This window comes from Staurois parvus, unplaced genomic scaffold (genome assembly GCF_062004578.1).
Source record: "Staurois parvus isolate SC_StPar_1 unplaced genomic scaffold, SC_StPar_1.0 ptg000719l, whole genome shotgun sequence".
In the NCBI taxonomy this organism is placed as follows: domain Eukaryota; kingdom Metazoa; phylum Chordata; class Amphibia; order Anura; family Ranidae; genus Staurois; species Staurois parvus.
The window spans coordinates 11453550-11480699 of record NW_028318515.1 but is presented as its reverse complement, the minus strand read 5'-3'; the positions used below and the strand labels follow the sequence as shown (position 1 = coordinate 11480699).

At 41.5% G+C, this 27150-nt stretch overlaps 1 protein-coding gene across 1 annotated transcript in view; it reads left to right on the top strand.

The window, feature by feature from the left end:
- The first annotated feature begins 2915 nt into the window (after window positions 1-2915).
- Window positions 2916-27150, top strand: part of STX2 (syntaxin 2) — an 84570-nt gene continuing 60335 nt past the window's right edge. Inside the window, exon 1 of the mRNA XM_089653747.1 lies at window positions 2916-3114. Coding sequence (XP_089509873.1) covers window positions 3085-3114 — 30 coding nt within the window. The 5' untranslated portion in view covers window positions 2916-3084. The remainder of the gene's footprint in view (window positions 3115-27150) is intronic.

The window sequence follows — 27150 nt, the reverse complement described above, 5'->3', positions numbered from 1 at the left end:
TTTCTGTGGCAGCTGATGGATGCCTGTGTACATACACTGTAACCTCTAATCCACTGTTTCTCAACAAGGGTTCCACAAGAGGATATTAACCCCTTCACACCTATGGGTAAAACAAATCTTAATGCCTAAGTACAATTTTACAACTTTGACATGTGTTAATAAAATAGTACATATCATCACCACTACTTTGTACATCCAGGTAAATTGTACCTTGTATTTTTCAGGACAAATCGGCTTTCATTTGGTGGTAAATGGTAATGGATATCTCCTGATTTTTTTTAATGATTATTAGCAAAGGAAACCTGGCCCAAAATAGTAAAAAAAAACAACCTTTTTTTAAATTTTCTACAAACAAAACTAGTGACAAGAACTCACCATCCCCTATAATGAATGTCTCAATATCATGCAGGCATCATCCTGGTATAACCACTCAAAGTCCAGTGATATACCAGTACATCGCTGGTCCTTGTTGGGTGTATATGCTAGGTTCCTTTTTTTTTATGCAGTCTGTGAGCTGAATGAAAAAGGGAAGAAAACTCTGACAGAAAAAGTGTGTGGATTTGAGGATTGGGCCACAGCTCTACTGACCTGTGTGCAAATTTTTGGTGGCTTCAGGATGCTACTTGTGCTCGCCACCGCACCAGCTTGTACTTCACTTATGGGACTTGCCACATCACCAAGTGATACTGAAATGCTGGTATAAAAAAGACCAGGATATACTAGGCCACTGGTGCTCGCCAGTTCACCATAAGCTAGTGTAGCACTACTACTGGCACTCTGCTGCATATGAGACAAGTCATGCGATCCTAGCACTTCAGCTTCATGGGGTCGGGTACGCCTGATCTTAACAGGGACCTCTTCTCCATCGTCCGAGCTACCTGTCAGGGCGCCACTGCTGTCTACAGGTTCCTATTCTGAGGCTGATTGTGTCAGGGAGTCTTCCCCTTCGCTCTCACCAAACATGCTCAGAATCCTGTAGGCCTCTTCACTTCCACCTTTGGTTGGACATTTTGGACTCTAAATTTACAGGCACCTAGTGCGACTCACAGGAAAAAGAGCACCTGGCTATCAGGGACTACTTGAGCCACTACAAAAAAATTTACCGGCAAGTACTAACAGGGATCAGGCCTGATTCTGTGAACACTATGGTTTTGTGTGCAATGTATTACAGGTGACAGTGATCAGAAATTATACTGACACTGAACTTCTTGTTAGGGGTAGAGGGGAGCGCTGGGGCTAAATGCTAGTGCTGGCAGCGAACGGGGATGATCCAAACACTGCGTTTTTGGGGACACTAATTCTAAGGGAGCACTGGTATAGTTTTGTTTCTGATCAATATACAGTATTGATCCATACAAACACTATACTAGTAATAGCTGTGATCAGCGACCTATAGCATGAGTGAACACTAGCTGACCCTAGCTAGGAGGGATGCTAACTGACACTGACGCTATCTGACACTATCTGACGTCGTTAGTGGCACTAATACAGTGATCAGTTTAAAATACTGTACACTGACACTGTACTAACAGCACTGGCAGGGTGGCAGGGGGCAATCAAAGGGTTAAATGTGGCAATCAAGATGTTACAATGTCTCTATCTAACGTGTGTGGGTGCAGTGTGCTGCTTTTACTCACAAGTGATGTCTCTCTGGAACAAAGTGGTTCCAGGGAGAGAAGAACCAGCTAAATCCTGTGCTTGTATTTACAAATGCAGGCACAGCTCAGTATCTCCATTTGCTGTAGGAAATTGGCCAAAATCACAGGCTGAGACCTGCTGACATACACCTCCTACAACGAATGACAGCGGGGCCAGTGGGGGGGGCTGCGCACATGCGCGCTTTATACCCGGAAGAGCAAACTGACATATGGGTATTTCACTTTGCCTGCAGTTACCGCCCGTCCGCAGTACATTGCAGGTGGGCGGGAAGCGGTTAAGGAAAACCCCACACCAAAATTTTTAAAAAATTGCTATTAGGTCTGGTATGGATTTTGGGGGAACCCCACACCAAAATAAAAAGAAAAAAAAATGGTGTATGGGTCTCCTCAGAATCCTAAAGGATTTTGGGTCTGGTATGAATGCTGGGGGGACCACACAGCCTTTTTTTTAAAAGATGTTGGTGTGGGGTTCCTTAATATCCTTACCAAACCCCTAAGGGTTGCGGGGGACCCCCTCGCTGCATCTGAAAAAATACTGCATGTGAAACTCTGATGATAAATATAGCATCTTTTTTTTTACTTCATGTTGTGTTTGAGAATTGGACTTAACAGCTTACCACATTTTTTTTGCGGTATTTATCCACATATTTTTAATTTTGCACTTAATACCGCAGAATAATTTAAAAAAAAAAATTTTTTGTGAATAGAACATTTTGCTATGGATGCGATAATTTATACGCAGGGTGGACTGACAACTAATGGGGCCCCCGGGCAATAGGGGATCATGGGGCCTCTGTGTCCTTGCCCAAACTCAAAAAAGCCTATAAAAAAGGTACCAGGGGCATCTCATGGGGCCCCCTACTGACCCCGGGCCCCATGCCCGAGTTTCCAAATGGTCAGCCCGCCCTTGTTTATACGTCACGTGACATTGTTATTGCATTCAGTAAACTTTTAGTGAATTGACCCTGTAGTCATTTCTAGCAGGGGGTTCCCTGAGACCAGAAAGTTATTTGAAACGTTCCTCTGTGTTGAAACAATCGAGAATAGCTGCTCTGATCTATGAGCCGTTCCTAGTGTTTCATTATAACAGACACCTTCAGCTTTGCTACTTTTGTTCCAATGCAAAGTAATGGTCACATGACCTGTTCCCGCAGGAGCTCAGTCAGAACGAGGCTCGGAACGCACCAACATGGAACGCTCCCAGAAATTCCCAGCTCAGAGAGCGCCGTGGCCACGCCCATGCATTTTCCATCGCTCAGGTCCCGGCCCTGGGAGGCACGCATGCGCAAGTTCTCTTCTGCTGTTGCTTCTGCTCCCAGCAGTGCGGTTGCTGTGGTACCGGGCGGAGTGCGGGAGGCGGAGACCCTCTGGACAGGCACCGGGAGAGCCGCTCTGTGACTCTGGGGACTCCACAGCCTGTGCGGGCATGAGGGACCGCCTGAACGACCTGTCAGCGGTAAGTGCTCGCTGCTGCTGGGAGATACAAGGTGAATAACGGTCCTGCAATGGGCGGAAGGAGGGCAGGCTGTGTATACAGTGTTTATCAGTCATTGGGAGGGGAGGGTTGTATGCTAGCTCTTGTGTCTCCTCCATCCTGGGTTTACCATGATATTAGGTGGTGGGGCTGGTTGTAGTACTACATGTCTCAGCATGTCTTGGGGCCGGTTTACACCAGAATCGCACAGGAATACAGTCTGCGTTCCTGTGCAGTGTAATCTGGTAGCCCATTCGTTTGAATATGCTGCGATTTGCAGCCGAACGCACAAAAAAAAAGTACTGCATGTGCTATTAATGAAAAAAACTTGCTGCAGCAGGTTGCATGGCATTACCATACCATCTGGGGTCTGCAAACGCATCGCATTTGTGATCTGCGCTTGGGGTGCCATTAGTAATGTATTGGTAGCTGCAACAGCTGCTTCCCTTTAAAGCGGAAGCCCCACTTATTTGCCTCCTCCCCCCCCCCCCCCCACTACCATAATTGGCACCTTTTGGGGGGGGGGGTACCTGGGTTTTGACAGGTGCTCGCTCCCACTTCCGAGTTCGGCCCCCTCCTTACTCCTGCAGTCTCCTGGGAACTTTCACAGGTCTCAGAAGACTGCCGGATCAATCAAGATGCGCAGCGCGACTTGCACATTCGCAGTGAGCACCAGGCTGTGAAGCTGTGAGCTGTCACAGCCAGGTGCCCACAGTTGAGATGCTGGTGCTGTGGAAGGGAGAAGGGATGGCATGGGTGAGAACATCGTTGGACTCCGGGACAGGTAAGTGGGTGTTTATTAAAAGTCAGCAGTTACAGTTTTTTTAGCTGCTGACTTTTAATAACCACAAAAACGTCTGGAACTGCGATTTACAATGAAACTAAACATACACTGGTTATGTGCATTATCCCTTCTAAACACACATGTACATAACACATGTACATAACACACATATGTACATAACACACACTGGTTACGTACATTATTTCTTCTCTGTCTGTATGTGGATGATGGCACTGTAATTATAAAACCTCTGAGTACCTGTTTCCTAATCAATACACAGCTGTCATATGACCCAGATCTTTCCCAGCCTGTCTGCATGGAAACATAAGCAGGAGGAGCCTCTGTTGCTGGTCACATGTTTAAAATAAAAAACCTTTGGAATAGAGTAAAAAAAAAAAAAAATGCATCATAATAAACTGTTTTACATTGTCATATACAAATATATATTTGAAATCAAATCTCTATTATTTTTGGCAGTATCACGATGTGGGCGGATTTCTGCTAGTCATAGGCTGTTTCACGCCCCTCCAGCCGATGTCTTAAGCCTCGTGCACATGTTGAGAATATCTGACGAATGATTGCCCGTTTTTTTTTGGTTCATGCTAGTCTCATGTTGAAAATGAAGAGGTTACTAAAATTATGAAAATTCTCATAAAAAAGAATACAACTTCAAAAGTGATGTAATATTATGTAATGTATTCTTTAGTTTCTGAGCATGCGCGGTCTTGGACACTTGATGATTTTTTTTTTTTTTTATGAATGACTGCTGGACTGATTAAACAAAAATCATTTGTTCTGTTATCGTAATTTTCGTGCATGTCTCTTCAGATATTTTCACATGAACTGTCGTGATCGGCTCTTGAAAGCTGGGTATTAATTATCAGATTATCGCTCCAAAAGCATTATTTTTCTTCCGATATTTTTTTTTTTTTTTATTTCCATCACGTGTACGAGGCTTTAAGGAAGTGAAGCCTCCATCAGTCAAGATGTAACATCCCCCCCCCCCCACTGTGTTTTAGCTGGTTAGTAAGCATGGGGGAGGAGGGAATGGGCTGTCATTTACCACATGCAATATGTGCCCACATGTATGACTCTATAGTCACATGGGCTGCTCACATGTGATTGGTTTGAATGCTTAGCATAGAAACGCACGGAACACTGAGCATGTGCAGTAGCTGCCAATGCTGCCCTTCAAAATCTCCAGCTGCAGAGGAGATATGGATAGTAGGGGGAGATAGAGAACAGCAGGATCAACCAGGTTTTTTTTTTTTTGCAGAATACAGAAAATGAATCCCATAGTGAGTATGAACAACATTAATACAGCATTTATTCGTTGTTTTTAACCACTTGCCAACCGCTCTATAGCTGAATAATGGGTACAGTGCGGTTGTCCAGTTCTGGGAGGGCGTTATATGACGTCCAATGACACAGCAGATCACCAAGTAAATGCAGTTGCCGTCTGCACTTTTTCTTACGCTGTGACAGCATAAGGAAGTACTGCCGATAACCTGCAACTGTCACAGAGCAGATTGGCGCCACCCATCAGTGCTGCCTATCAGTGCCCATTATTGTTTCATATCAGTGCAGCATCATCAGTGCCGCCTCCATCAATGCCCACCAGTGCAGCCTGTCAGTTTCCATCAATGCTGCCTATCAATGCCCATCAGTGCTGCATATCAGTGCAGCCTCATCAACGCACATCAGTGATGGAGAAAAATTACCTCTTTGCAAAATTTTATAATAGAAACAAAGAAAAACTTAATTTTTTTCCAAATTGCACTTTTTTGTTTATAGTGCAAAAAAGAAAACACACAGTGGCGATTAAATACCAACAGAAGAAAACTCTATTTGTGTGAAAAAAATGATAAAAATTTAATATGGGTACAATGTTGCATGACCGCGCAATTGCCATTCAAAGTGTGACAGTGCTGAAAGCTGAAAATTGGCCTGGGCATGAAGGGGGTAAAAGTGCCCGGTAGGCAAGTAGTTAATGATGTGGGTTTAGTGACACTTTAAAATTTTACTAAACCCTTGACTTTAAAATCAGTCTGTATGTGCAGTAAAACATGCTTGTTATACTCACTGTGGAACCATGCACCATGCAATTTCTCGCAATGAAAATGCAGCATGTTTTCCCTGTGGCTGCCATTTGTAAAAGGTCTTTTTCCTGCGTTTCCCACAAGTACAGCAGCCCATTTGAATGAATGTGCTGCTGTGCCTTCACAAACACTGCACATATGTGAACTTAGCCTTGGGGTCACCATACACTTTACAACCTGACTGTACAATCTTTGTACGATCAACTTTGGGTTTACCAAAGCTATGTACTATGAGAACCTACCTTATCGATCTAATCAGACAGGCCCTCTACGTAGTTGGTAGATCCAAAGGGGATTGTACAATCAGATTGTAACATGTAGTGAGCTGTAGAGGTGCCCCAGCATCCATGTGTTTGTGTCCTCTTTGTTTAGTGTGATGTGAGGAGTACAGGCATCCTGTGGAAAATGAAGCAGCTACATTTAAGGCTAGATTCACACCTGTATTTTAGCATGTTTTTAGAAGTGCAGGTATGTACAGCAGTCAGTTTAACATGGTTTCCTTTGGGTCTCATTCACATCTATGCAGTTTCCTGAAGTGGTTGTTTGAAAGAAGTGCAGGGACTTTTATCATGGAAGAAGGTGTGTTTTTGGGTACATAGACCTCAATGGAAGCGAATCAAATGCATGTACATTTTGTTTTGTGTTTTTTTTTAATTGGGTTTTGTGTTTACCAACCAGTCTCCTCCTGAGAGCAAGGAGCAGTGAGAAGTGGCTGTGTAATACATGGACCAAACACTTCTTACCTTCTGGAGAATCAACTAACAAATCCTCAACACAGCTGAGTATTGTCTTGTAGTGTCCATGGTGCTTCTTGTGTTCACACCATCTGCACTGAGTTGCGTTAATCTGCACAGAACAATATCAGAACGCATAGAAAACAATTGTTTCCTCTGTGCTCCATTTACACAGACATGTATGTTGACAATACCCATGTTGCTATTTTTTTACACAGTGCAGCTCCCCTCGTTGCATTTCACAGCAGCGCATAGACAAGAATAAAGTGTTGTTTTGTGACACTTCAATAAAGTAAACCGTGCGATGCTTTGTAACAGCACACTTTACAGCCCCTACACAATGGACATCAGGCCTTAGCGGTTTAATGTGTGAGCTGTTGTGTTCTGAGTTTAGTTTTTACAACATGCTTTTTTTTTTTTTTGCCTACCCCTTTCTTCTCAGTCCAAGCTGTACCGATACACAAAGATTTACCAGAATATTATTATTAGTATTATTATTATACAGTATTTTTATATAGCGCCAAAAAGTTGCTTAGAGCTGTACATTATAGTGGGGGACAGTACATGAGACAATACAGTAACCATACAATACACGAGGGGTTCGAGGGCCTGCTCCTTGGAGCTTACAATCTAGGATTGTATTATCCACTTGCCCTCCAGAGGATTTACCCCCCCCCCCCCCCTTACTGACCTGGTCATTATTTGCGATACGGCGTTATGTTAGTTTAATTGATAATTGCGCGGTCATGCAACGCTCTTTTTTTCCCACAAATAGAGTTTTCTTTCAGTGGTATTTGATCACCTCTGCAGTTTTTTTTTTTGCGCTATAAACAAAAAAGCCACGCCAATTTTGAAAAAAAAAAACCTATATTTTTGACATTTTGCTATAAAACACATCCAGTACAAAAATGTAAAAAATCTAATTTCATCATAAATTTAGGCCAAAATGTATTCTGCTACATGTCGTGTAAATTAATTGGTTTACATGAAAGTTATAGCGTCTACAAATGGCGATATATGTACTGGAATTTTAATGGTTCTATACTAGTAATGGCGGCGATCAGCGACTTATAGTGGGACTGTGGCGGGCAATCTGACACTGGGTGGGAACTGACCAACTGCCACTGACATCCCAATGACACTAATATAGTGATTAGTGCTAATAAAAAGCACTGACACTGTACTAATGACACTGGGCAAGAAGGGGTTAACTTTTGGGCTATCAAAGGGTTAACTGTGTGTTTTACTGTGTGTGCTGTTTTACTGCAGAGACATGCTGGTTTGTATTCCTCTGCTGTGAGAAATACAAAGCAGCATGTCCTTGCTGGCAGTTGAGACCTGTGTTGTTTACACACAGGTCTCTCCTCTGACAGTTCTACACGGCAATCTCTGTCCTTTCTTTTTTTGAGCAGTGTTAGTTTAAAAATAGTGTTACTGCAGATAAAAAGTGCACTTTTTATTTTGTAATTTGTCCTGTTTAAAATTACACTAAAATATGATTCTGGTACAAAGCATTGCAAAGTTATTTACAAATAAAATAAAGGTTTATTTTGTTTTGTTTTTTTTTTTTCAGGTTTGCACTATTAAATGTAAAAATGTTAAATGTGTACAAATATTTATTAACAAAAACAAAAAAGTTTAAATATTATGGTTAATAACATAGAGATGAACAGTTTAGAATAAACTAGAGGTTAATAAGGGATTAAACAGTTTTTGTTTTTTTTTTTACTAAAATGTTTCTCTTTTTTTACTTGTCAGGTTGCTTTAACTGACATCATCCGCAGATCAAAGTTTATGCCTTTTGATCTGCAGATGTATGCACAGAATGATACAAAAGTAAAAATGTTACATGTATTTTTCTATAATATCTTAGCAAGTCTTATTGTCTTGTAGTGTCTTAACAAGTATTTTTTATAAACATTGTCAAACTTTTTTTTTTTTATTTTAAAGTTATTACACTACCAATCTTCTCTGTGTACACAGCAATGCCGGCTTTGATTAGTGTACTGGGAAGGGGGAGCAGGACAGAAGGACTAAACATGCTACACTTATCCTGTGTACAGTGATGACCTTTTTTTGGAAGTCTAGAACTAGTTAAATTAGAACTCCAGGTTTAATTTCACTTTAAATAGTTATATGGGCCAAGCTGGCCCATTCAAACTATTTCTATTACATGCTGATAAAGCATAAGCTACATGCACTAGACAGCTCTGTGTTACGGGAGCAGTATGGGAAACTTCCTGCCTGCTGCTGGACTTGAAGTGGTAGTAAATATAATTTAAAAACAAAATTGCTGATAGACAGGACAGACCGTGTCAGTCTCTTCTGTCATATAACTCCCTTCTGCCTGGCTGCCCTCACATACACTGAACCACACACTTTTTTAGGGTGCAGTATGTTCCCACTCCTGGAGCCGCTGCTCGCTCCGCTGCATTTAGTGACAGCTAGTGGGGGGGGGGGGGGGGATATCTCACCCTATTAGCTGTCAATATTTAAAAAAAAAAACCCGCCTCTGTGGGGCTCCGTCCGCCTGGCTGCGTCATTCATTTACAGAATTCAGTGAATGGAAAACTACAAGTCCCGACAGCCTTTGCTGTAAGTGTAAAACTGCCTGCTCATACGATGTATGGGCAGACAGATACACTGACAAGTCTGCAAGCATCCTGCATGGCACTCGTGATCTGCTGATTGTGGTGCAATCCTTTCTAGGCTCTTAGTAAAAAAATAATAATTATAAATGCACATTTTTTTAACCTGCGAAAAGATGTCTGTTTTATTTATTTTTGATAAAAAGATGAACTTTTCCTTTAACTGCTTCAGCTCCGCCCCATAGCAGAAATACTGCTACAGGGCTGCAGCTGTGCGCAAAATCACGTGTGTGTGTATATATATGAGATTTGCATTTCCAGGTAGGGGGCGCCATTCTCGGCTGTGGCTGTCAATCACCAGGTCCCAGCTGGTGATTACTCGCCAGTGATTGCAGAGGATCTCCAAGGGGGGGGAGGAGGGAGAACTGTTGGTAAGCAAAACAGTTCTCCTCCCTGTCAGCTCCTGCACCCTGCTTTGCATGGCTGTGCACAGCCATGCAAAGCAGTGTGCTTACAGTGAGGCACAAACACAGAACATTCTGTAAAACGGCACACAGTTAACCCTTTGATCACCCCAGATGTTAACCCTTCATGCCCAGTGCCATTAGTAGAGTGTCAGTGCTTTTTATTAGCATTGATCACTGTATTGGTGTCACTGGGGATGTCATTGACACCAAGTCAGTTCCCCCCTGCGTCAGAATACCCACCGCAGTCCCGTTATAAGTCGCTGATCGCCATTACTAGCAAAAATTTAAAATAATTTAAAAAAAAAAGCCTAGTATATATACCTCCATTTGTAAACGCTATAATTTTCACGTTAACCAATTAATTTACACGTATTGGGATTTTTTTTTTTTTTTTTTTTTTAGCAAACATGTAGCAGATTACATTTTTGCCTAAATTTAGGAGGAAATTAGAATTTTTTTACTGGACATGTTTAATAGCAAAAAGTAAAAAATATAGTTTTTTTTTTCAAAATTGTTGGTCTTTTTTTTTATTTTATAGCACAAAAAATAAAAACCGCACAGGCGATAAAATACCACTTAAATAAAGCTGTATTTGTGGGAAAAAAGGACGTAAATTTAATTTGGGTTCAGGGTTGCATGACCTTGCAATCGGCAGTTAAAGTAAACCAGCACCATAACGCAAAAAATGGCCTGGTCAGGAAGGGGGGTAAATCCTCTGGAGGGCAAGTGGTTAAAGGGATTCAGGTGGATTGCTTCTTCCGCAATTCAGGAGAAGCCCTGCATTTTTCTAAAGTATTCATCTGATTGGTCGAGGTGGAAATCGTAACGTCACATATTAATAAAAATACAAGGCTTCTCCTGAGTGGTGGAAGAACCAATCAAAATGAATCTCTTTTCCGCCAGCAGATGGGAAGTTGCCTGTAGTGCTGCTGGAACACAGCAACTCTTATTGTATGTAGCTAATGCTATTACAGTCTATTATTGCACACTCAGCGGTCTCATCATTCTGTAATGGAAAATAGTTCATTTGGGCCAGCTTGGCATTTTACTTTAAGAATAACCTTCTAAATCTTTGTGTATCAGTACAGCTTAGCCTGGAAAGAATGAGGAAGACCCCCGAAATCCAAGCCCAAATGAGTTTAATGCCCATAAAAATAAAAGTATTCTAAACTGCACTGAGCTGTGTTGTTGCCAGTATTGATGCAATCTTCTTAAAGTGACATTAAAGGTACATATGTTGTTTTTTTAATTAACAAGCATGTCAAACTTACCTGCTCTGTGCAATGGTTTGGCACAGAGTAGCCTCGATCCTACTCGGTTCCCCCGATGGCACTTCTGGCTCCGCCCCCAGATCAAGCTGCTTGCTCTGGGGGCACTTGTGCATGCTTGCTCCCAAGCTGCCTCTGTTTGTCCATAAAACTCAAGAGTGGGGCTTGGCCCTATCCACCGTTCCCTTCTCACTGGCTGTGACTGACAGCAGCGGGAGCCAATGAGAAGGGAGAGACCCAGGAGAACCACTGCTCTTCTGCACATAACTGGATTGGGATTGGGCTCAGGTGAGTATAAGGGGGGGAAGCTGCACACTGAAGGTTTTTTACCTTCACGGATAGAATGCTTTAAGTTAAAAAAAAAAAACCTTTTGCCTTTCTTTAACGGCACTGTCACACTGCCCACACACTAAATGCTCCAGTTTTGTGTGCAGACAGCTGTCAGTGTGATGTGTGTTTCAGTGCATCGCACAGTTTCCTATTTTTGCTAACTTTATTTGCACAATGGCACTTCATGTAGAACTGTAGGCAAAACCTTTTCATTTTCGATAGAGTAAGGAAGGGTTATAACCCTGTCAGGTGTTTTTGTTTTTTTCTTGCCATGTGTGTCCCATTGGATTTCTCTTCACTTCTTATCCCATTGCCAAAAGTTAGCGAGAGAAAATCCCTGCAAATTATGGGAGTCCCTTGGGGACCCCCAGGTTGGCTGAACTATTGTCCCCTATGAAAGGGTTGCCCACTTACTGTTCTGGGGACAACCCAAAATTTTAGATTTTCGTATACTTTCCATTTCTATGATAATGGTAAACAGGAAAAATAGAGAGAATAAATCTCCCTAATGGGACACAGCAATAAAAACCCGACAGAGGCTCTAACCCCTATCCACTCTATCCAAAACTAAAAAAAAGTTTTGCCTTTAGTTATACTGTAATTCATGCCACCCGCAGAACAGCACAGTGACATGCAGCGCCTACCTGTGCGCTGCGGTAAAATGCAGCATGTCTGAGTTTTGCTGCACCTCGGGGCTGTGTTTCAGTGTTGGACATGAGTTCAGTTCATTCAATCTGATCCCCCGAATGTGCATTCTCCCAGTTATGGATATGCCAATTTCAGAATTGTTGACACAAGCTTACAGCTGACCTTGCCTGTACTATAGTACTCATACTTGTTACACTATAGCCACAGGCAAAACATTTTCAGCTGTGCTATTACATTGAACATTGCTGCTGTGAAGCTTTTTGATAATGGTTTGAGTATTTCATAAACATATTTAACAAAAGTTTAAAGCCCCTGGATACTTAAAAAATTTCCCTTGCTTTGAGGCTGCACCTGTGTTGAGGATTTACTGCTCGTTAAAGCGATACTAAACATTCCTTTTTTTAAAAAAAAAAAAAAAAAAATAAATATTTCTATACTTGCCTGCTGTGTGCAGTGGTTTTGCACAGAGCAGTCTGGATCCTTCTCTTCCTGGGTCCCCCACAGGTTCTCCCAACCCCTCCCTCCTGTCGGGTGCCCCCACAGCAAGCAGCTTGGCCCTACCCCTCTCTCCCTTCATTGGCTGACTGGCTGTGGTTGACAGCAGCGGCGGCCAATGGCTCCTGTTTGTTGTGTCAGCCAATGAGGAGGCAGAGACCCGGGACAGCCAAGGCTGTGTGCACATCATTGGTTCTCAATGGGGCTCAGATAAGTACTGAGGGGGCTGGGGGCACTGCTGCACACAATGTTTTTTTACCTTCATGCATAAAATGCATGAAGATAAAAAACCTCACGCCTTTACAACCACTTTAAGTCTAGGGGAGAGCTTTTGCACTTTTATTTAATTGATCCTCTTCTCCTTGTGCTTCAGTGATGGACTTTCATTGGTGTCCTCATGTCCAATGCAGGGCTATGGACCCTGCATAGGTCTTGGTGCTGTCAGGACCCTAGACCGCTGGAGCATGGGGAGAAGATGCTTCAGGGACTGGTCCAGCATCACAGTGGATTGAGTAAGTAGATCTTCCATTCTGTGTCCTCTAGACCTAAACAAGCAATTAACCCTTGCAACATGAGCACAGACCCCCTTCAAGGGATACATTTTAAAGTGGAATTCTAGCTTACACCTAACTAGCCTTAAAACTGCCCCTCTGTATTCTAACACCTATGCTAACTATCCTGTGTAAGAAAGATGTATATACCTATATATATTTCCAGGCCGGTCCACTCATATGTTCATCCCTGTGTCAGCCAGCAGCAGCTGGCCTTGAAGTCGCGCTGGCTGAGGTGAGCCGGATTACAGGACTGGACTGGAGCAGCCTGAAAATAGGTAAGTATATACATCGTTCTTACGCTGGATAATTAGCATAGGTGGTGGGAGGGGGGAGGGAACAGTTTCATGGCTAGTTAGGTGTAAGCTGGAATTCCACTTTGTTTCCCAGAGTAGTGCTTTAACCACATCATTACCACGCTATAATAGAAAGACCTCTACAGCGCTGGTCTCTCGTTCTGGTAGGACATCTATTGAAGTCGTCCCAGAACGCGACTTGAATGCGCCCTCTGGGGTGCGAATCGGTCGCGATCTGTGACCACTGTGTTCTTTGGACATAGCCGATCACAGAACGTGGTAAAGGGCCAATCACAGCAGCCCTTTAACTTGTGATCAGCTGTGTCCAATCACAGCTGATCACATTGTAAACAGATCGGCTTTTCCTTTCCTCGCTCTCACAGTGATGAAAGGAAAGCCAATAACCGAAAATCCTCACACAGTTGTGTTTACACTGATAATCGGAGCACTGATTAGCAGTGCAGCCACAGCAGTGCCCACCAGTGCAGCTTCATCAGTGCACATCAGTGAAGAAGAAAAATTACTTATTTGCAAAATTTTATAATGCTAAAAGAAAGCTCTCAAAAAAGTTGTCTAAAGAAAAAAAAAAAGAGAAAAATTTCATTTGGGTACTGTGTTGCGTTTACTGCGCAATTGTTATTCAATGTGCGACAGTACTAGAAAGCTGAAAATTGGCCTTAGCAGGAAGGAGGTGGAAGTGCACAGTATCGAAGTGGTTAAAGAATGAGTCCATTCAGTGATTTCCCTGTGTGTTGGAGGACAGAGCCTTGCTTTTCTGTTATGGAGAATGGGGGGAGGACAGCAATTGATCATATTTCACTACAAGAAACATCTGTAGGATTGTTTGGTAAAAGCAACTGGCCTTTAAATAGGGATGGAGCACATGATAGTGTTTGTTTGTGTGTCAGCTGGAGCTAGGTAGTTATTGAACAGGAAACAATTGCTGCTTATGTACATATTCCAGTTTTGTGGTGTTGAAATCAATCCCACATTACATTTTCAACAGTTCTAACATTTGTAGCAGTCTTTCCTGCCTCCCTCTTGGAGTGTCAGTATTGGGTAGTTAAAAACTGCAGCATAGGTTTTGTGTAGGGAAATAAAATTTATCAATAACTATCATAAAAATCAGTGCAGAGGTAATGTGTAAAAAATCAATATGTGGTAATCAATTTCATTTTAGTTTGCTGTTGTCAGATACAATAAGTATGAATTCAAGTGTTCATGCTGCTGTTTATTTAAAACCCATCTCCACGTTGTAAATTTCTCCCTTCCAACTGATTGCTGGCATGAAAAAAATGGCCTTTTTACTTTCCTAAAACCATGGCCATAAGACACTCCAGTACCGAGTCTTCTCTTTTCTGTTTATATCCAGTGCATTCCTTCTTGGGTGTCCGTGTCACTACCTGCTTGACATGGACACCTTGCTATTGGCTGTCCAATGGCAGAGACCTTTCAGTATTCATAAGAGGACTGACATCTGTGGACAGGACTGTGGGGGACCGATGGTCTCAGGCACATCTGCAGCACTGGATTAGCGGTCCCCGGCACCCAGAAATTGCTGCAGTGAGTATAACTTGCTTCCCCAGGTAGGAAACTTACAAGTCCTTGCAGTATGGGTTACAGCAGGGGTGGGCAACTGTGTTAAAAACGATATTTTGTAAAAGTGGAAGGCTGTTGGTTAGTATGTTCTTACCATATGTTTCCTTCTACATTAACCTACTAGACTATTTTTAGGTGAAGTCAGAAAAATTATTTCTCTAGTAATCCTTACCTGTTACATTATTTGCCCTGCAGCCACCATCTGTATACCAGGCATGATATCTCTGCGTAACATAAAGGAAATGGCAGCTTTTCTGCTACTTCTAATGTCATCATGACATGCTCTGGAGAAGTTGCTGAACTCTCACGCTAAGGCCTCATGTACACTGCTGCTCCTAAAGATGAGTTTAGGAGCTTTGGGCATTTTTTTTGCCAAAGCCCCTGAACTCAACTCAATAAAAGCCTATGTGTCCATGTACACATAGGCTTCTACCAGAGTTTAGGAGCAGCAGAGTTTAGGGGCTAATGGATTCCCTTTATTTGCAGGGATTTTCTCTCGCGTTCTATTTTGGCTATGGGACAGGAAGTGAAATCTCCCCAAGGGGACACAGATGTCCAAAAAAAAACTAACAGGGGTTATAAGCTTCTTTACTCTATCCTAAATGGGGAAAAAAAAGTTTTGCCTATAGTTCTATTTTATGTATATATCAGGGCATATATATGTATATATCAAGGAGATAATAGCAAGCACCAAAATGGAGACCTATTTTCAAGTTGAACTCCTCTTTATTGGCAATGCTCAAAACTCCCTACCTGGCTTTGCTAGTCCTAAATGCTCTTACCTCTTTAAAGTCTGCTGGCCCAGTCTATTGTTGGTTTCCTGTAAGGGCCTGTTCACATCTGCGCTCTTTTGCTGCATTAAAATACACCTGCTTAGTACATCAAATGTGCAGTAAAATGGTCCCCTTGAAATGCTTTGTAACTGTTCACATCTGTGTGCTACATTTTTATACAGTGTGCTGTGCTTTTGAAAAGTCCTGCTTGCTGCTTCTTCAGTCCGTTTTGTGAATAAAATGCCTTCTCTTATAGTCAGTGGTAGCATGCCAAAAATTCATCATGCGATTTTATTAGTACCTTGTTTGAGACATGTATCCATTTTTCCTAGGTGACTGGAAGAGGAAAACACATGTAAAATGCATTAAAGCTCCATGCAACACATTAAAATGCTATATGTTCAAAAACTCATCACTTTTTACAATGCACAGATGTGAATGGGCCTTTAAAGTGGAACTGCACTGCATCTGAGCTCCAAAAATGCTATTTAATTTTATTTTTAATATCCAAAGCAAACTTCTCCCCATCCATCCATGTCTCCATGCTTTATTTTGATGAGAAATCATTTTGAAAAGCCCCCCTGGCATCTCTAGCAGTGGTCATTTTGAGTAAGGGTAGAGGATTCATGTATCATTTGCTTCCTGGAATCCATCTGCCCTTAGCTCAGGAATGGGCTGAACTGAGAACCCTCGCTTCCTGAAGACTGGTAGGATGTGTGACATCATTTGCCTAAGCATGGAAACAAGGAAGTAACTGAAAAAATTTGAAAAAAAGTTTAAAATTAGTAAATATAATTTACTTTCCGATCTATTTACGTACGCTAGCAGCATAAGGATTCAAAATAGTCCATGTTGATTGAGAGAGTGAAGTTTCACTTTAACATGCAAAGCAAGTATAATCCAAGTGCTATTGTGTATCTTTATATTGAGTTCTGCATAAGCAAATGGTTAAGGTAAGTATAAGTGACTCAGTGCTGTACCGTGCCAAATCTTCCTAGTGGTAAATTCTCATGTGCCATGCAATATCACATAAAATCATATAATAAAGTGAATTGGGTGGACATATATTCTATGCGTTTTTGTCCAAACATAGAACATGTGTAAACTATGCTTTTATGTCATCACTGTATATCTAGAACAATGCTAAACTGAATCTTGTAATTAGGTATGTATAGTGGACATGCATGCACCTATCTTATGCGTATATATCAAAACATAGACTCATGCGTAAAATATATGCTTTTAACTCATCACCATATATCTAAAACAATCCACACCCATAACTATAAAACATAAAAAAACCATAAAACTAGATCTTATAATATAGTATGTTCAGTGGACATGCGTATATATCAAAATACAGAATCCTGCAGAAAATGTGTTGAACATATACAATCAATTCACACCCATAACTACAACACATAAAACTAGAAAAGCTACAATTTCTGGGGAAATTGTGTGAAGTGTTCTTCCCTGCTCACACACCTGGGTTCCTATGGCAACTCACTCTACAGCAAGGGCAGAGAAGAGCGGTTAAAAACAAACTGCTCCAACTTGCTCACTTCACTGGCGGTTGTAGTTTAAAAATGATAAATTCTACACCGAAGAGCTTTATATCGTGAGAATCACAAGACCCAGACCTACATTTTGATGCATAGTATGTCTCTGAAATATTAAAAATGAAGGCACAGTCGCAGTTTAGAAATTGCCCTTCAAATTTGAGGTGGCTAGAGTGGAGTTTCAATGAATGTCAATGGGCGGCGTGAGTTGCAAACGGTCATATTGTGAAAACTATCAGGACTATGGCTTAGCCGTGGACATTTTTAGTGGCAGCAGGGATAGCTGAACATTTTGATATAAGATTTGTGTAGGTGAGCTTGAAAATGAGTGATGGCTGTTTAGAAATCATGTCCTGATTTTTCAGCTCACACTCTAGCTTTTGTCAGCTCCCACTCTAGTTTTGAACATTCCGCCATTCATTCCTATGGGACCAATTTCACCACAAAAACGCCAATATTTTGTGCACCATTCGGCGAAACGTTCCACAAAGTAATAGCACACCAATCGGGAACAATCCGCACGTTTCGGTAAATTACTGTCTATGTAGTGTAAAAACTGTGGGAGGAGTTAGGGTGGTAAATTTGGCTATAATAATATATATGTGAGATAACAGTAAGTGGTCTTGCCATGAAAGAACACTTAATAATGGTAAATTCTAAGTATCCATATATATTTTCATAAGAATCCTCTATGTCCAAAAATCCAACCATGCAGTCAATCAAATATGTACGACATGTTGTGCTATGCGTTTCTAAAATCTTTGTGTAAAATGATCACTATGTGTAGATACCGAACCTTTTTGATAGACCTCACAACATGATCACATGCGCCTGCCCCTTGTATTGGGGGTGTTTTATCTGTACATTTTTGTGATTGCTAGTGTGACATTGAATATATATATATATATATATATATATATATATATATGCCAAAAAATATAAAATGATGAATCATCTAAAATACATAAAGTGACTCGTGACAAGGTGCCATCATATAAAGTGACTTTAGTGATATCATGTATTCCGTCACTATTAAAGTGACCTAAGATGAACAATAATGATAGAATACATATGTCCAAATGTGAGTATAGGAGATCAAAGTGTCTCCAATAGTAGGTGCTCCATCCCAAACAAATGGTAAGATGACCGGTGTGAATGATAAGGCTGTGCACTCACCAGATGCCCAGTCAATCTGCGCATTTAGAGACAATACTCTCTTAGGGCACACTGCAGGCTCATATGCAGATGGAATCTGGTCTGGTCAGGTGTTCCCCTCTGCTGGCAATATGGCCTCGTTCCTCAATCATGCAACTCTGTGGGTTTGTTGATGACCCACAAAGAGCTCAGAAAAAGAGGAGGCCAATAGTGTGACCCTGTTTTAGCATATGCACTTTTATTCCATTCAAAGGCAGTAGAAAGTAACAGTTGAACTGAACGTGTGATAACAGAGATGGCCGCCGGGACCTGCGTGGTGCCGGCGGTGTGACGTCACGATGCTGTAGCTCCTCCCCTCGCTCACTTAGGTGGGAAGTATCCCTTGCTCATGTCTGCAGCAGCTCCTGCCAATCTCCGCAGAGGCTGGTTGGCGGCGTCAAGTGGCTGCAGCATATGGTGTGTGCCCGCGCCTGCCTAATTTTGTCACAGCCTCAGAATATGATGAATATTTATATGCTGGCACCTTGTCACGAGTAACTTTATGTATTTTAGATGATTCATCATTTTATATTTTTTGGAATATATATATTGATTATCATTTAAGCGCCTCACCTTATATATATTTGTGTTGAAAGGTTGTTTGGTATCCTTTGGTGCGTTAGCTGCTTTTCTGGCTTGCAGCGCTCACTTTTACTTTCTTTGTGATAGTGTAACATTGGCCTTTCACTTCAGGGATGGGGCTTCTTTTTTTCTGACCACTGTACATTGTCAGTTCCTGGGGACTACCATATTAAAGCATCTATTTCCGCTCTGTACCCCTTAAGGAATACATTTCCAGTTGCTAAACTTTTTAATTTAAGATTTTCCATGTGTTATATCAGCATATACTCAAAGGTGTTTTTCTTCCAGTCATGCTTTCCATTTCGTTGATTGCAGGCTAGTTTTACCATTTAACTTGCACAGACATGATTAGCATCTGTAGTTCCCAGTGACACATTTAGAGGCCTTGGGGAAGCACATTCCATTTGGTAACTCTGACTTCATTTTCTTCCAGCTGTTTGCTCGGCTGACAGTTTAGTGTTCATCTGCTCAACCAATGTCATCTTGTTTATTAACAGATATGATTTTATTAATGCCATTGCTTAGTACACAGTATGTTGCAATTTACTCTGGATGTCTTTAATTTGTGTATGTTTTTCAAGTGACTGTAGCATTTCTGAATATTAATACAGGGAGAAAGGCTGCGTTGTTTGTGTAAACCAGTCCCATCCCAGTTCTCATTTCCTGGTGCTGATCAGATAATTATAGGAATGTGCCACTTTTGTTTAAAAAAAAAAAAAAAAAAAAATCTAGCATATAAACACACAAGCCATTTTATAACTTAAAGTAGTATTAAAAAGACAAATGCTTTCTAAGCAAGCAGTGAAACATTCTTCATTAAGTTTTTGCTTCATATGTGTGTCCAAACACCTAATACCTAATTTTTTCTATGCACTGTTGCCAACTGGAGGCTGCACAGCACCACTCCCTTGAACTTCTGTTCCAATGCTGCAAAAAAAAACAAAAAAAAAACCTACTACAGGCTTGATGTAAGAAGATGCCTCATAGAAAATGGAAGACCTAAGCTATGTACATACTTTTTTCAGGACCCAGTAAAGGCAAAAGTGCCTCAAAAAAGACTATCGCCAGGTGGATAAGAGAAGCTACAGTGGATATAAAAATTCTACACACCCCTGTTAAAATTTCAGACAAAAATAAATCATTTCAGAACTATTTCCACCTTTTAATGTGACCTATAAACTGTACAACAATTGAAAAACTTAAAATCTTTTAGATGGGGGGGGGGGGGGTGGGGGAGTAAACATAAAAAGCTAAAATAATGTGGTTGCATAAGTATGCACACTTATAACAGGGGATGTAGCTGTGTTCAGAATTAAGCAATCACATTCAAAATCATGTTAAATAGGAGTCAATACACACCTGCCATCATTTAAAGTGCCTCTGATCAACCCCAAATAAAGTTCAGCAGTTCTAGCAGGTCTTTCCTGACATTTTCTTAGTCACATCCTACAGCAAAAGCCATGGTCCGCAGAGAGCTTCCAAAGCATAAGAGGGATCTCATTGTTAAAAGGTATCAGTCAAGTGAAGGGTACAAAAGAATTTCCAAGGCATTAGATATACCATGGAACACAGTGAAGACAGTCATCATCAAGTGGAGAAAATATGGCACAACAGTGACTTTACCAAGAACTGAATGTCCCTCCAAAATTGATGAAAAGACTAGAAGAAAATTGGTCTGGGGGGCTGCCAAGAGGCCTACAGCAACATTAAAGGAGCTGCAGAAATATCTGGCAAGTACTGGATGTGTGGCACATGTGACAACAATCTCCTGTATTCTTCATATGTCTGGGCTATGGGGTAGAGTGGCAAGACAGAAGTCTTTCTTACGAACAAAAACGTGCAAGCCCGGCTAAATTTTGCAAAAACACATCTGAAGTCTCCTAAAAGGAAAATGTTATGGTCTGATGAAACCAAGGTTGAACGTTTTGGCCATAATTCCAAAAGATATGTTTGGCGCAACAACAACACTGCACATCACCAAAAGAACACCATACCCACAGTGAAGCATGGTGGTGGCAGCATCATGCTTTGGGGCTGTTTTTCTTCAGGTAGAACTGGGGCCTTAGTCCAGGTAGAGGGAATTATGAACAGTTCCAAATACCAGTCAATATTGGCACAAAACCTTCAGACTTCTGCTAGAAAGCTGAACATGAAGAGGAACTTCATCTTTCAGCATGACAAAAACCTAAATCATACATCCAAATCAACAAAGGAATGGCTTCACCAGAAGAAGATTAAAGTTTTGGAATGGCCCAGTTAGAGCACAGAATCCAATCGAAAATCTGTAGGGTGATCTGAAGAGGGCTGTGCACAGGAGATGCCCTCGCAATCTGACAGATTTGGAGTGTTTTTGCAAGGAAGAGTAGGCAAATCTTGCCAAGTCAAGATGTGCTCTGATGATAGACTCATACCCAAAAAGACTGAGTGCTGTAATAAAATTCAAAGGTGCTTCAACAAAGTATTAGTTTAAGGGTGTGCACACTTATGCAACCATATTATTTTGTTTTTTTTATTTTTACTTCCCTCCACCTAAACGATTTCAGTTTGTTGTTCCACTGAGTTGTACAGTTTATAGGTCACATTAAAGGTGGAAAAAGTTCTGAAATTATTCCTTTGTCTAATTTGTTTTGCATCACAGAAACCTGACATTTTAATAGGTGTGTATAGACTTTTTATATCTCAATATCTTCTTATCAATCTCAAGACCAAGTGCCTCCCAGAGGAATTACAGCTCATTCCAGAAGAGCTTGGGCGTCTTTCTGGGCAGAGAATGCAGAAACTAGACCCGATCAGATCTGCAGGGCAGCAGCCTGGTTGAGTGTTCCAACCTTCATCTGCCATTACAGGATAGACCTCTTTTCAGTCCTTTGGGAGGAAGGTTCTCCAGGCTTTAGTCCCACCTTAAGTAAGTACTTGCTGATCCTCTGGAAGATTACTTGAGAAAACAGGTATCTGGGCATCTTCCAGGGCAGCACAGCTTCCCTAGGATTCTATCAATTTTTCTAATTAACTTTAGTAGTTGGGTTGTTGGGTTCACCTTACCTGTTGTCCTTCAGTACTGTTATGTTACTGAGCCTCTGAGGTATGTGTACTCTTCTTCTTCTTTTTTTTTTATAATAATGGTGGATGGTGTATTTCCTGCTTTTAGGTGAGTGAAGCCTTCTCTCATTGATGATCTGGACGATACCCAGAAAATTAGTTACCAGGTGCAGCTGTCCAAGTGGGGATGGAAAGATTACTTTTCGCTTTTAGTCTCCAGCCCCTGTAGTTTCTAAAAATTAAAAAAAAAGTGCAATATGGCATACTGGAGGCATTCTGTACTTTATTGGTGTACAGAATGTTCTCAGGAATGCAACTTCCTTTTGTGGTTCACTTACTGGTTTTCTCAAAAGTGTGCACTAAGTTACAAATAAAATTTTAGGCTTCACCTGCAATAAGAATTTAATTTTTAGTGAGATAATCCTTCTGACTTGTCTGTGAAAGAGATGCTGACACTGAAGCTTTTACACCAGTGTACTGTAGTGCACGTTAGTGCGATGCAGTGCCTCTGGTTGGGAATGGCACCCCCAATATAACTTAGAAATTCATATGTAGTGCAGTACAGCACAATACGGAGTCCTATGCATTGTGGGAAAATGCAGCCTGTTTCATTTTTGCATGCATTGTGGTGTGTTTTATCCTTTTAATTAATTAATTCAAAATGAATTAATTAAAATGAATTAATTAATTTTGAATGTGTTATGTAGCTCAATGAACAGCAATATGTGTGTTTCCATTAGTGGTGCACCGAAATAAAAATTCCAATACTGAAACCGAAAATTCAGGATTCACTTTGCCGAAAATTGAAACGGACAGTCTTTAAACATTTTTTTATGTAATTAATGTGGCTGGTGTTTTTGCATTGAAGTCAATGGGACACAATTTTGCATGAAAGTCTATGGGACGCGAATTTGCGTCAGTGTGAGTTGGCTTGACACGCTTCTTTTATAATAAAAACAAAGCCATAATTCGCACCTTTTTTTTCCTATCCGTAAAATGCAGATAACACTATTTTTGCCCAATACGGTTCAGCCACTGATATATCGGTGCTCCTCTAGTTTCTGTGCTCATCCTTGTGGTGTGAATAAGCCCTTCCTAATAAGAACACAGATTTGATCAGGCAATTATAATGGACACAGACCCTCCCATTCAGAAATTGGTCTGGAAAGGACATAGTGAAACAAATGGCTGTTTCTTAACAATTAAAGTAGAAATTGTTGAAATCCCTTCAATATGCATAGATCACTCAGAGGGTTTTTTTTTCCTGTTTACATATTTTTTAGTTTAGTATGGGTTTTTTTTTTGTATGCTGTACTCTGTATATCTAATGGTGCATTCACTTTTTTTTCTTTGTTATTAAAAAAAAGTTGTGTTTTCTTATTTCCCATTGTTTTGCCAACCTAAAATTAGATAAATTTAACCCAGTTCTGGGCACAGGAAAAACCCTTGCAGTGTGGCCCCCAGAGTTTAGGGGTGGAATAAGGATTTATACTCTACGTTATTCCTCCCTGGAGCCTATTTTCTAAAGTGCTCCCCTCATTTGCATGCGTGCCTCATCCACAGACCATAGAGGTCTAATAGTTCTGCATTGTATGTGATGATGCAAAGTTACGACCAACAGCTCAGAGTGCTAGGGGGAAGAGGAGAGTATCGGAGCCTGCTGGAGGGAGGAATAAGGTAAGTCATACAGCATATTCCTCTACCTCCTATAGTTAACAGTAATTTTAAGTAGAACTAAAGCAAAACGTTTTTTATTATTCATTTTGAATAGAGTAAGGGAGGGTTATAATCCCAGTAAGGTTTATGATTTCTATCTGTGTCCCATTAGGGAGATTTCCCATCACTTCCTGTCCTATTGCCAAAACAAGAAGTGAGAAAAAAATCTCTCCAATGAGAGGGAACATCTTGTTGCCACCAGAACCAGTGTCCCCATTGGAAGATATTCCCACTATTCCTGTTCTGGGAAAAAAACAAATATGGGGTTTTCTTCTGCTTTCACTTTCCGTAACAGACTCTCAGGATCACAGACAGCAATAAAATCTGGACATGTGTTCTAATGCTCTCTACTCTATCCTACACTTTAGCTATACTTTAATCCTTGCAGCACAGAGGGCCTCACTATTGCTCTCCTTCTGTCCTCATCCTTAAAACAGTGAAGTAGAAAAACTATATCTACTCAATGTGAAAACGTGTATTATAAAGTATTTTGTGATAACAGGAAGCATTCGAAAAACAGATGGCCTTTTTTTTCATTCATTCAGTTAGTAAAGTAGGAAGTCAGGCTTCCAAGAATACTATTGCTTGTTGGATCAAGCAGGCAATCTCTGAATCCTATGAGGGCATAGACAAAACATGTCCTTTCTCTCCTATGACGCACTCTAATAGAGCGAGCAGGAGCTACACCAGAGCAGATACAGTATGATGAGCACCGACTTGGTCAAGCTACTCTGTTTTTCAAGCATTATTTTTGTCTGGACCTTCTCTCTGCTCAAGATAGTCTTTTGGGGCATGGTCCTTCAGGTAGTGGTCCATCTCTAATCTGGTAAGTACTCACTTATCCTCTCCTGTGCTGTCCTGCACAGACGACTGGGGAAAACCCAGATTTAGACCTACCAGTAAGTCAGTTTCCAAGATAAGCCAGGACAGCTGGGATTCTCTCCCTGAATTATGTCTGTTTTTGTATGTTATGTTATGTTGTTGTCTTGTAGTCTTTTCCCATTGGGGTTCTCGGACAAAATACTGAAGGACTAGGCCTGGGACCGCCCTTTTAAAGTCCTTCCTGTTGTGTTTTGTGCTTCCAGAGGTAGACCCATTGGGGTTTATTTACTAAAGCTGGAGAGTCCAAAATCAGACTCCCTTCTGCATAGAAACCAATCAGCTTCTAACCTCAGCTTGTTCAATGAAGCTTTGGCAATGAAACCTGGAAGCATTCTGTCCTGTGCTGTCCTGGAAAACTGGTAACAGTGCAAACTTTTTTTTTTTTTTTATTTCCAACCCAGAATTGGGATTTAGACTACAACCAAAGACTCCTGTATGCCAATCTAAACAAGTACCAAAATCATTTACTGTGTGACATACAAGCCTCATAAAGCAAACAAAAGAACTTCCTTTACCTTTTGTGTCTCACACACTTCCCCTCCTAGACCCTTTTGTATATGCAGTAACAATGCTAATAGTCAAACCCCCTGCAAATTGTTTGTTTATCACACAGTTGGAAAATTGAAGTGGCAGCTCTGGTCTGAAGTCAAGAGACATGCAGTAGTATTGCCACACTATCACAGGAAGCTGCATTAGGTGGACTTCACTGACAGGATAAGTGGGTATTTGTGGAGGGAGTAAGAAAAAAAAAACTTTAAGTTCAGAAACCCTTTATATAATTAGGTGCTGCAGCATACATATTGTTTTAATTGAAGGCCATAGTTCTTCCTAAATGTGTTAATAGTGATAAACATAGTGCTGTGTCTTTTCACAATGGTGAATTGTTTCTATACATTTTTATTCACATCTATAGCTATACATTTTCTTTAGCATGTTTTCCCATTACTCGAATTATGGCACAAACCTGGCTTGGCCCGGCCCCCTCTCTCTCCTCATTGGCTGACTGGCTGTGATTGACAGCAGCTGGAGCCAATGGCTCCCGCTTCCTGTCTCAGCCAATGAGAAGGCAGTGACCCGGGAACAGCCGTGGCTGTTGTTCACACCGCTGTATCACGATGAGGCTCAGGTAAGTATTGAGGGGGCTGGGGGCACTGTTGCACACAGAAATGTTTTTACCTTCATGCATAGAAGCCTTTACAACCACTTTAAAATATACTGTTTACATACACTTTAATGACTAAACTGTTGTTAAAGGGTAACTCCACTTGCATGGGGGAAAAAATACACAGCTCAAAAAAAATTAAAGGAACACTTTGAAAACCCATCAGATCTCATTTGATGGAAATGAAAATTATCAAACTGCAGAGGACTGAATTCAAAGACACCCCTGAAAATCGAAGTGAAAAAATGATGCAGCAGGCTAGACCATTTTGCTGAAATTTCATTGCAATAACTCAAAATGGTACTCGGCAATTTGTATGGCCCCCACGTGCTTGTATGTATGCCTGACAATGTCCGGGCATGCTCCTAATGAGACGACGGATGGTGTCCTGGAGTATTTCCTCCCAGATCTGGACCAGGGCATCACTGAGCTCCTGGACAGTCTGAGGTGCAACCTGGCCACGTCGGTTGGACTGAAACTTGATATACCAGACGTGTTTTATTGGATTTAGGTCAGGCGAGCATGGGGGCCACATGATGCCGGGCATTGTGTACCAGGAGGAATCCTGGGCCCACTGCACCAGTGTAGGGTCTAACACTGGGACTGAGGATTTCATCCCGATACCTAATGGCAGTCAGGGGGCCATTGTCTAGCCTCTATGGATATGTTTCCCCAGTCAATCACTGACCCACCTCCAAAATGGTCATGCTGAATGAAGTTACAGGCAGCATAACGTTCTCCATGGCTTCTTCAGACCCTTTCACGACTGTCACATGTGCTTAGGGTGAGCCTGCTCTCCTCTGTGAAAAGCATAGAGCGCCAGTGGTGGACCTGCCAATTCTGGTGTTCAATGTTAAATGCCAATTGAGCTTTATGATGCCGGGCAGTGAGCACAGGGCCCACTAGAGTATGTCGAGCCTTCAGGCCACCCTTATGAAGTCTGTTTCTGATTGTTTGGTCAGAAACATTTACACCAGTGGCCAGCTGGAGGTCATTTTGTAGGGCTCTGGCAGTGCTCGTCCTGTTCCTCCTTGCACAAAGGAGCAGATACCAGTCCTGCGGATGGGTTAAGGACCTTCTACGGCCATGTCCAGCTCTTCTAGAGTAACTGCCTGACTCCTGGAATCTCCTCCATGCTCTTGAGATTGTGCTGGGAGACACAGCAAACCTTCTGGCAATGGCACGTATTTATGTGCCACCCTGGTGGAGTTGGACTGCCTGTGCAACCTCTGTAGGGTACAGGTATACCCTC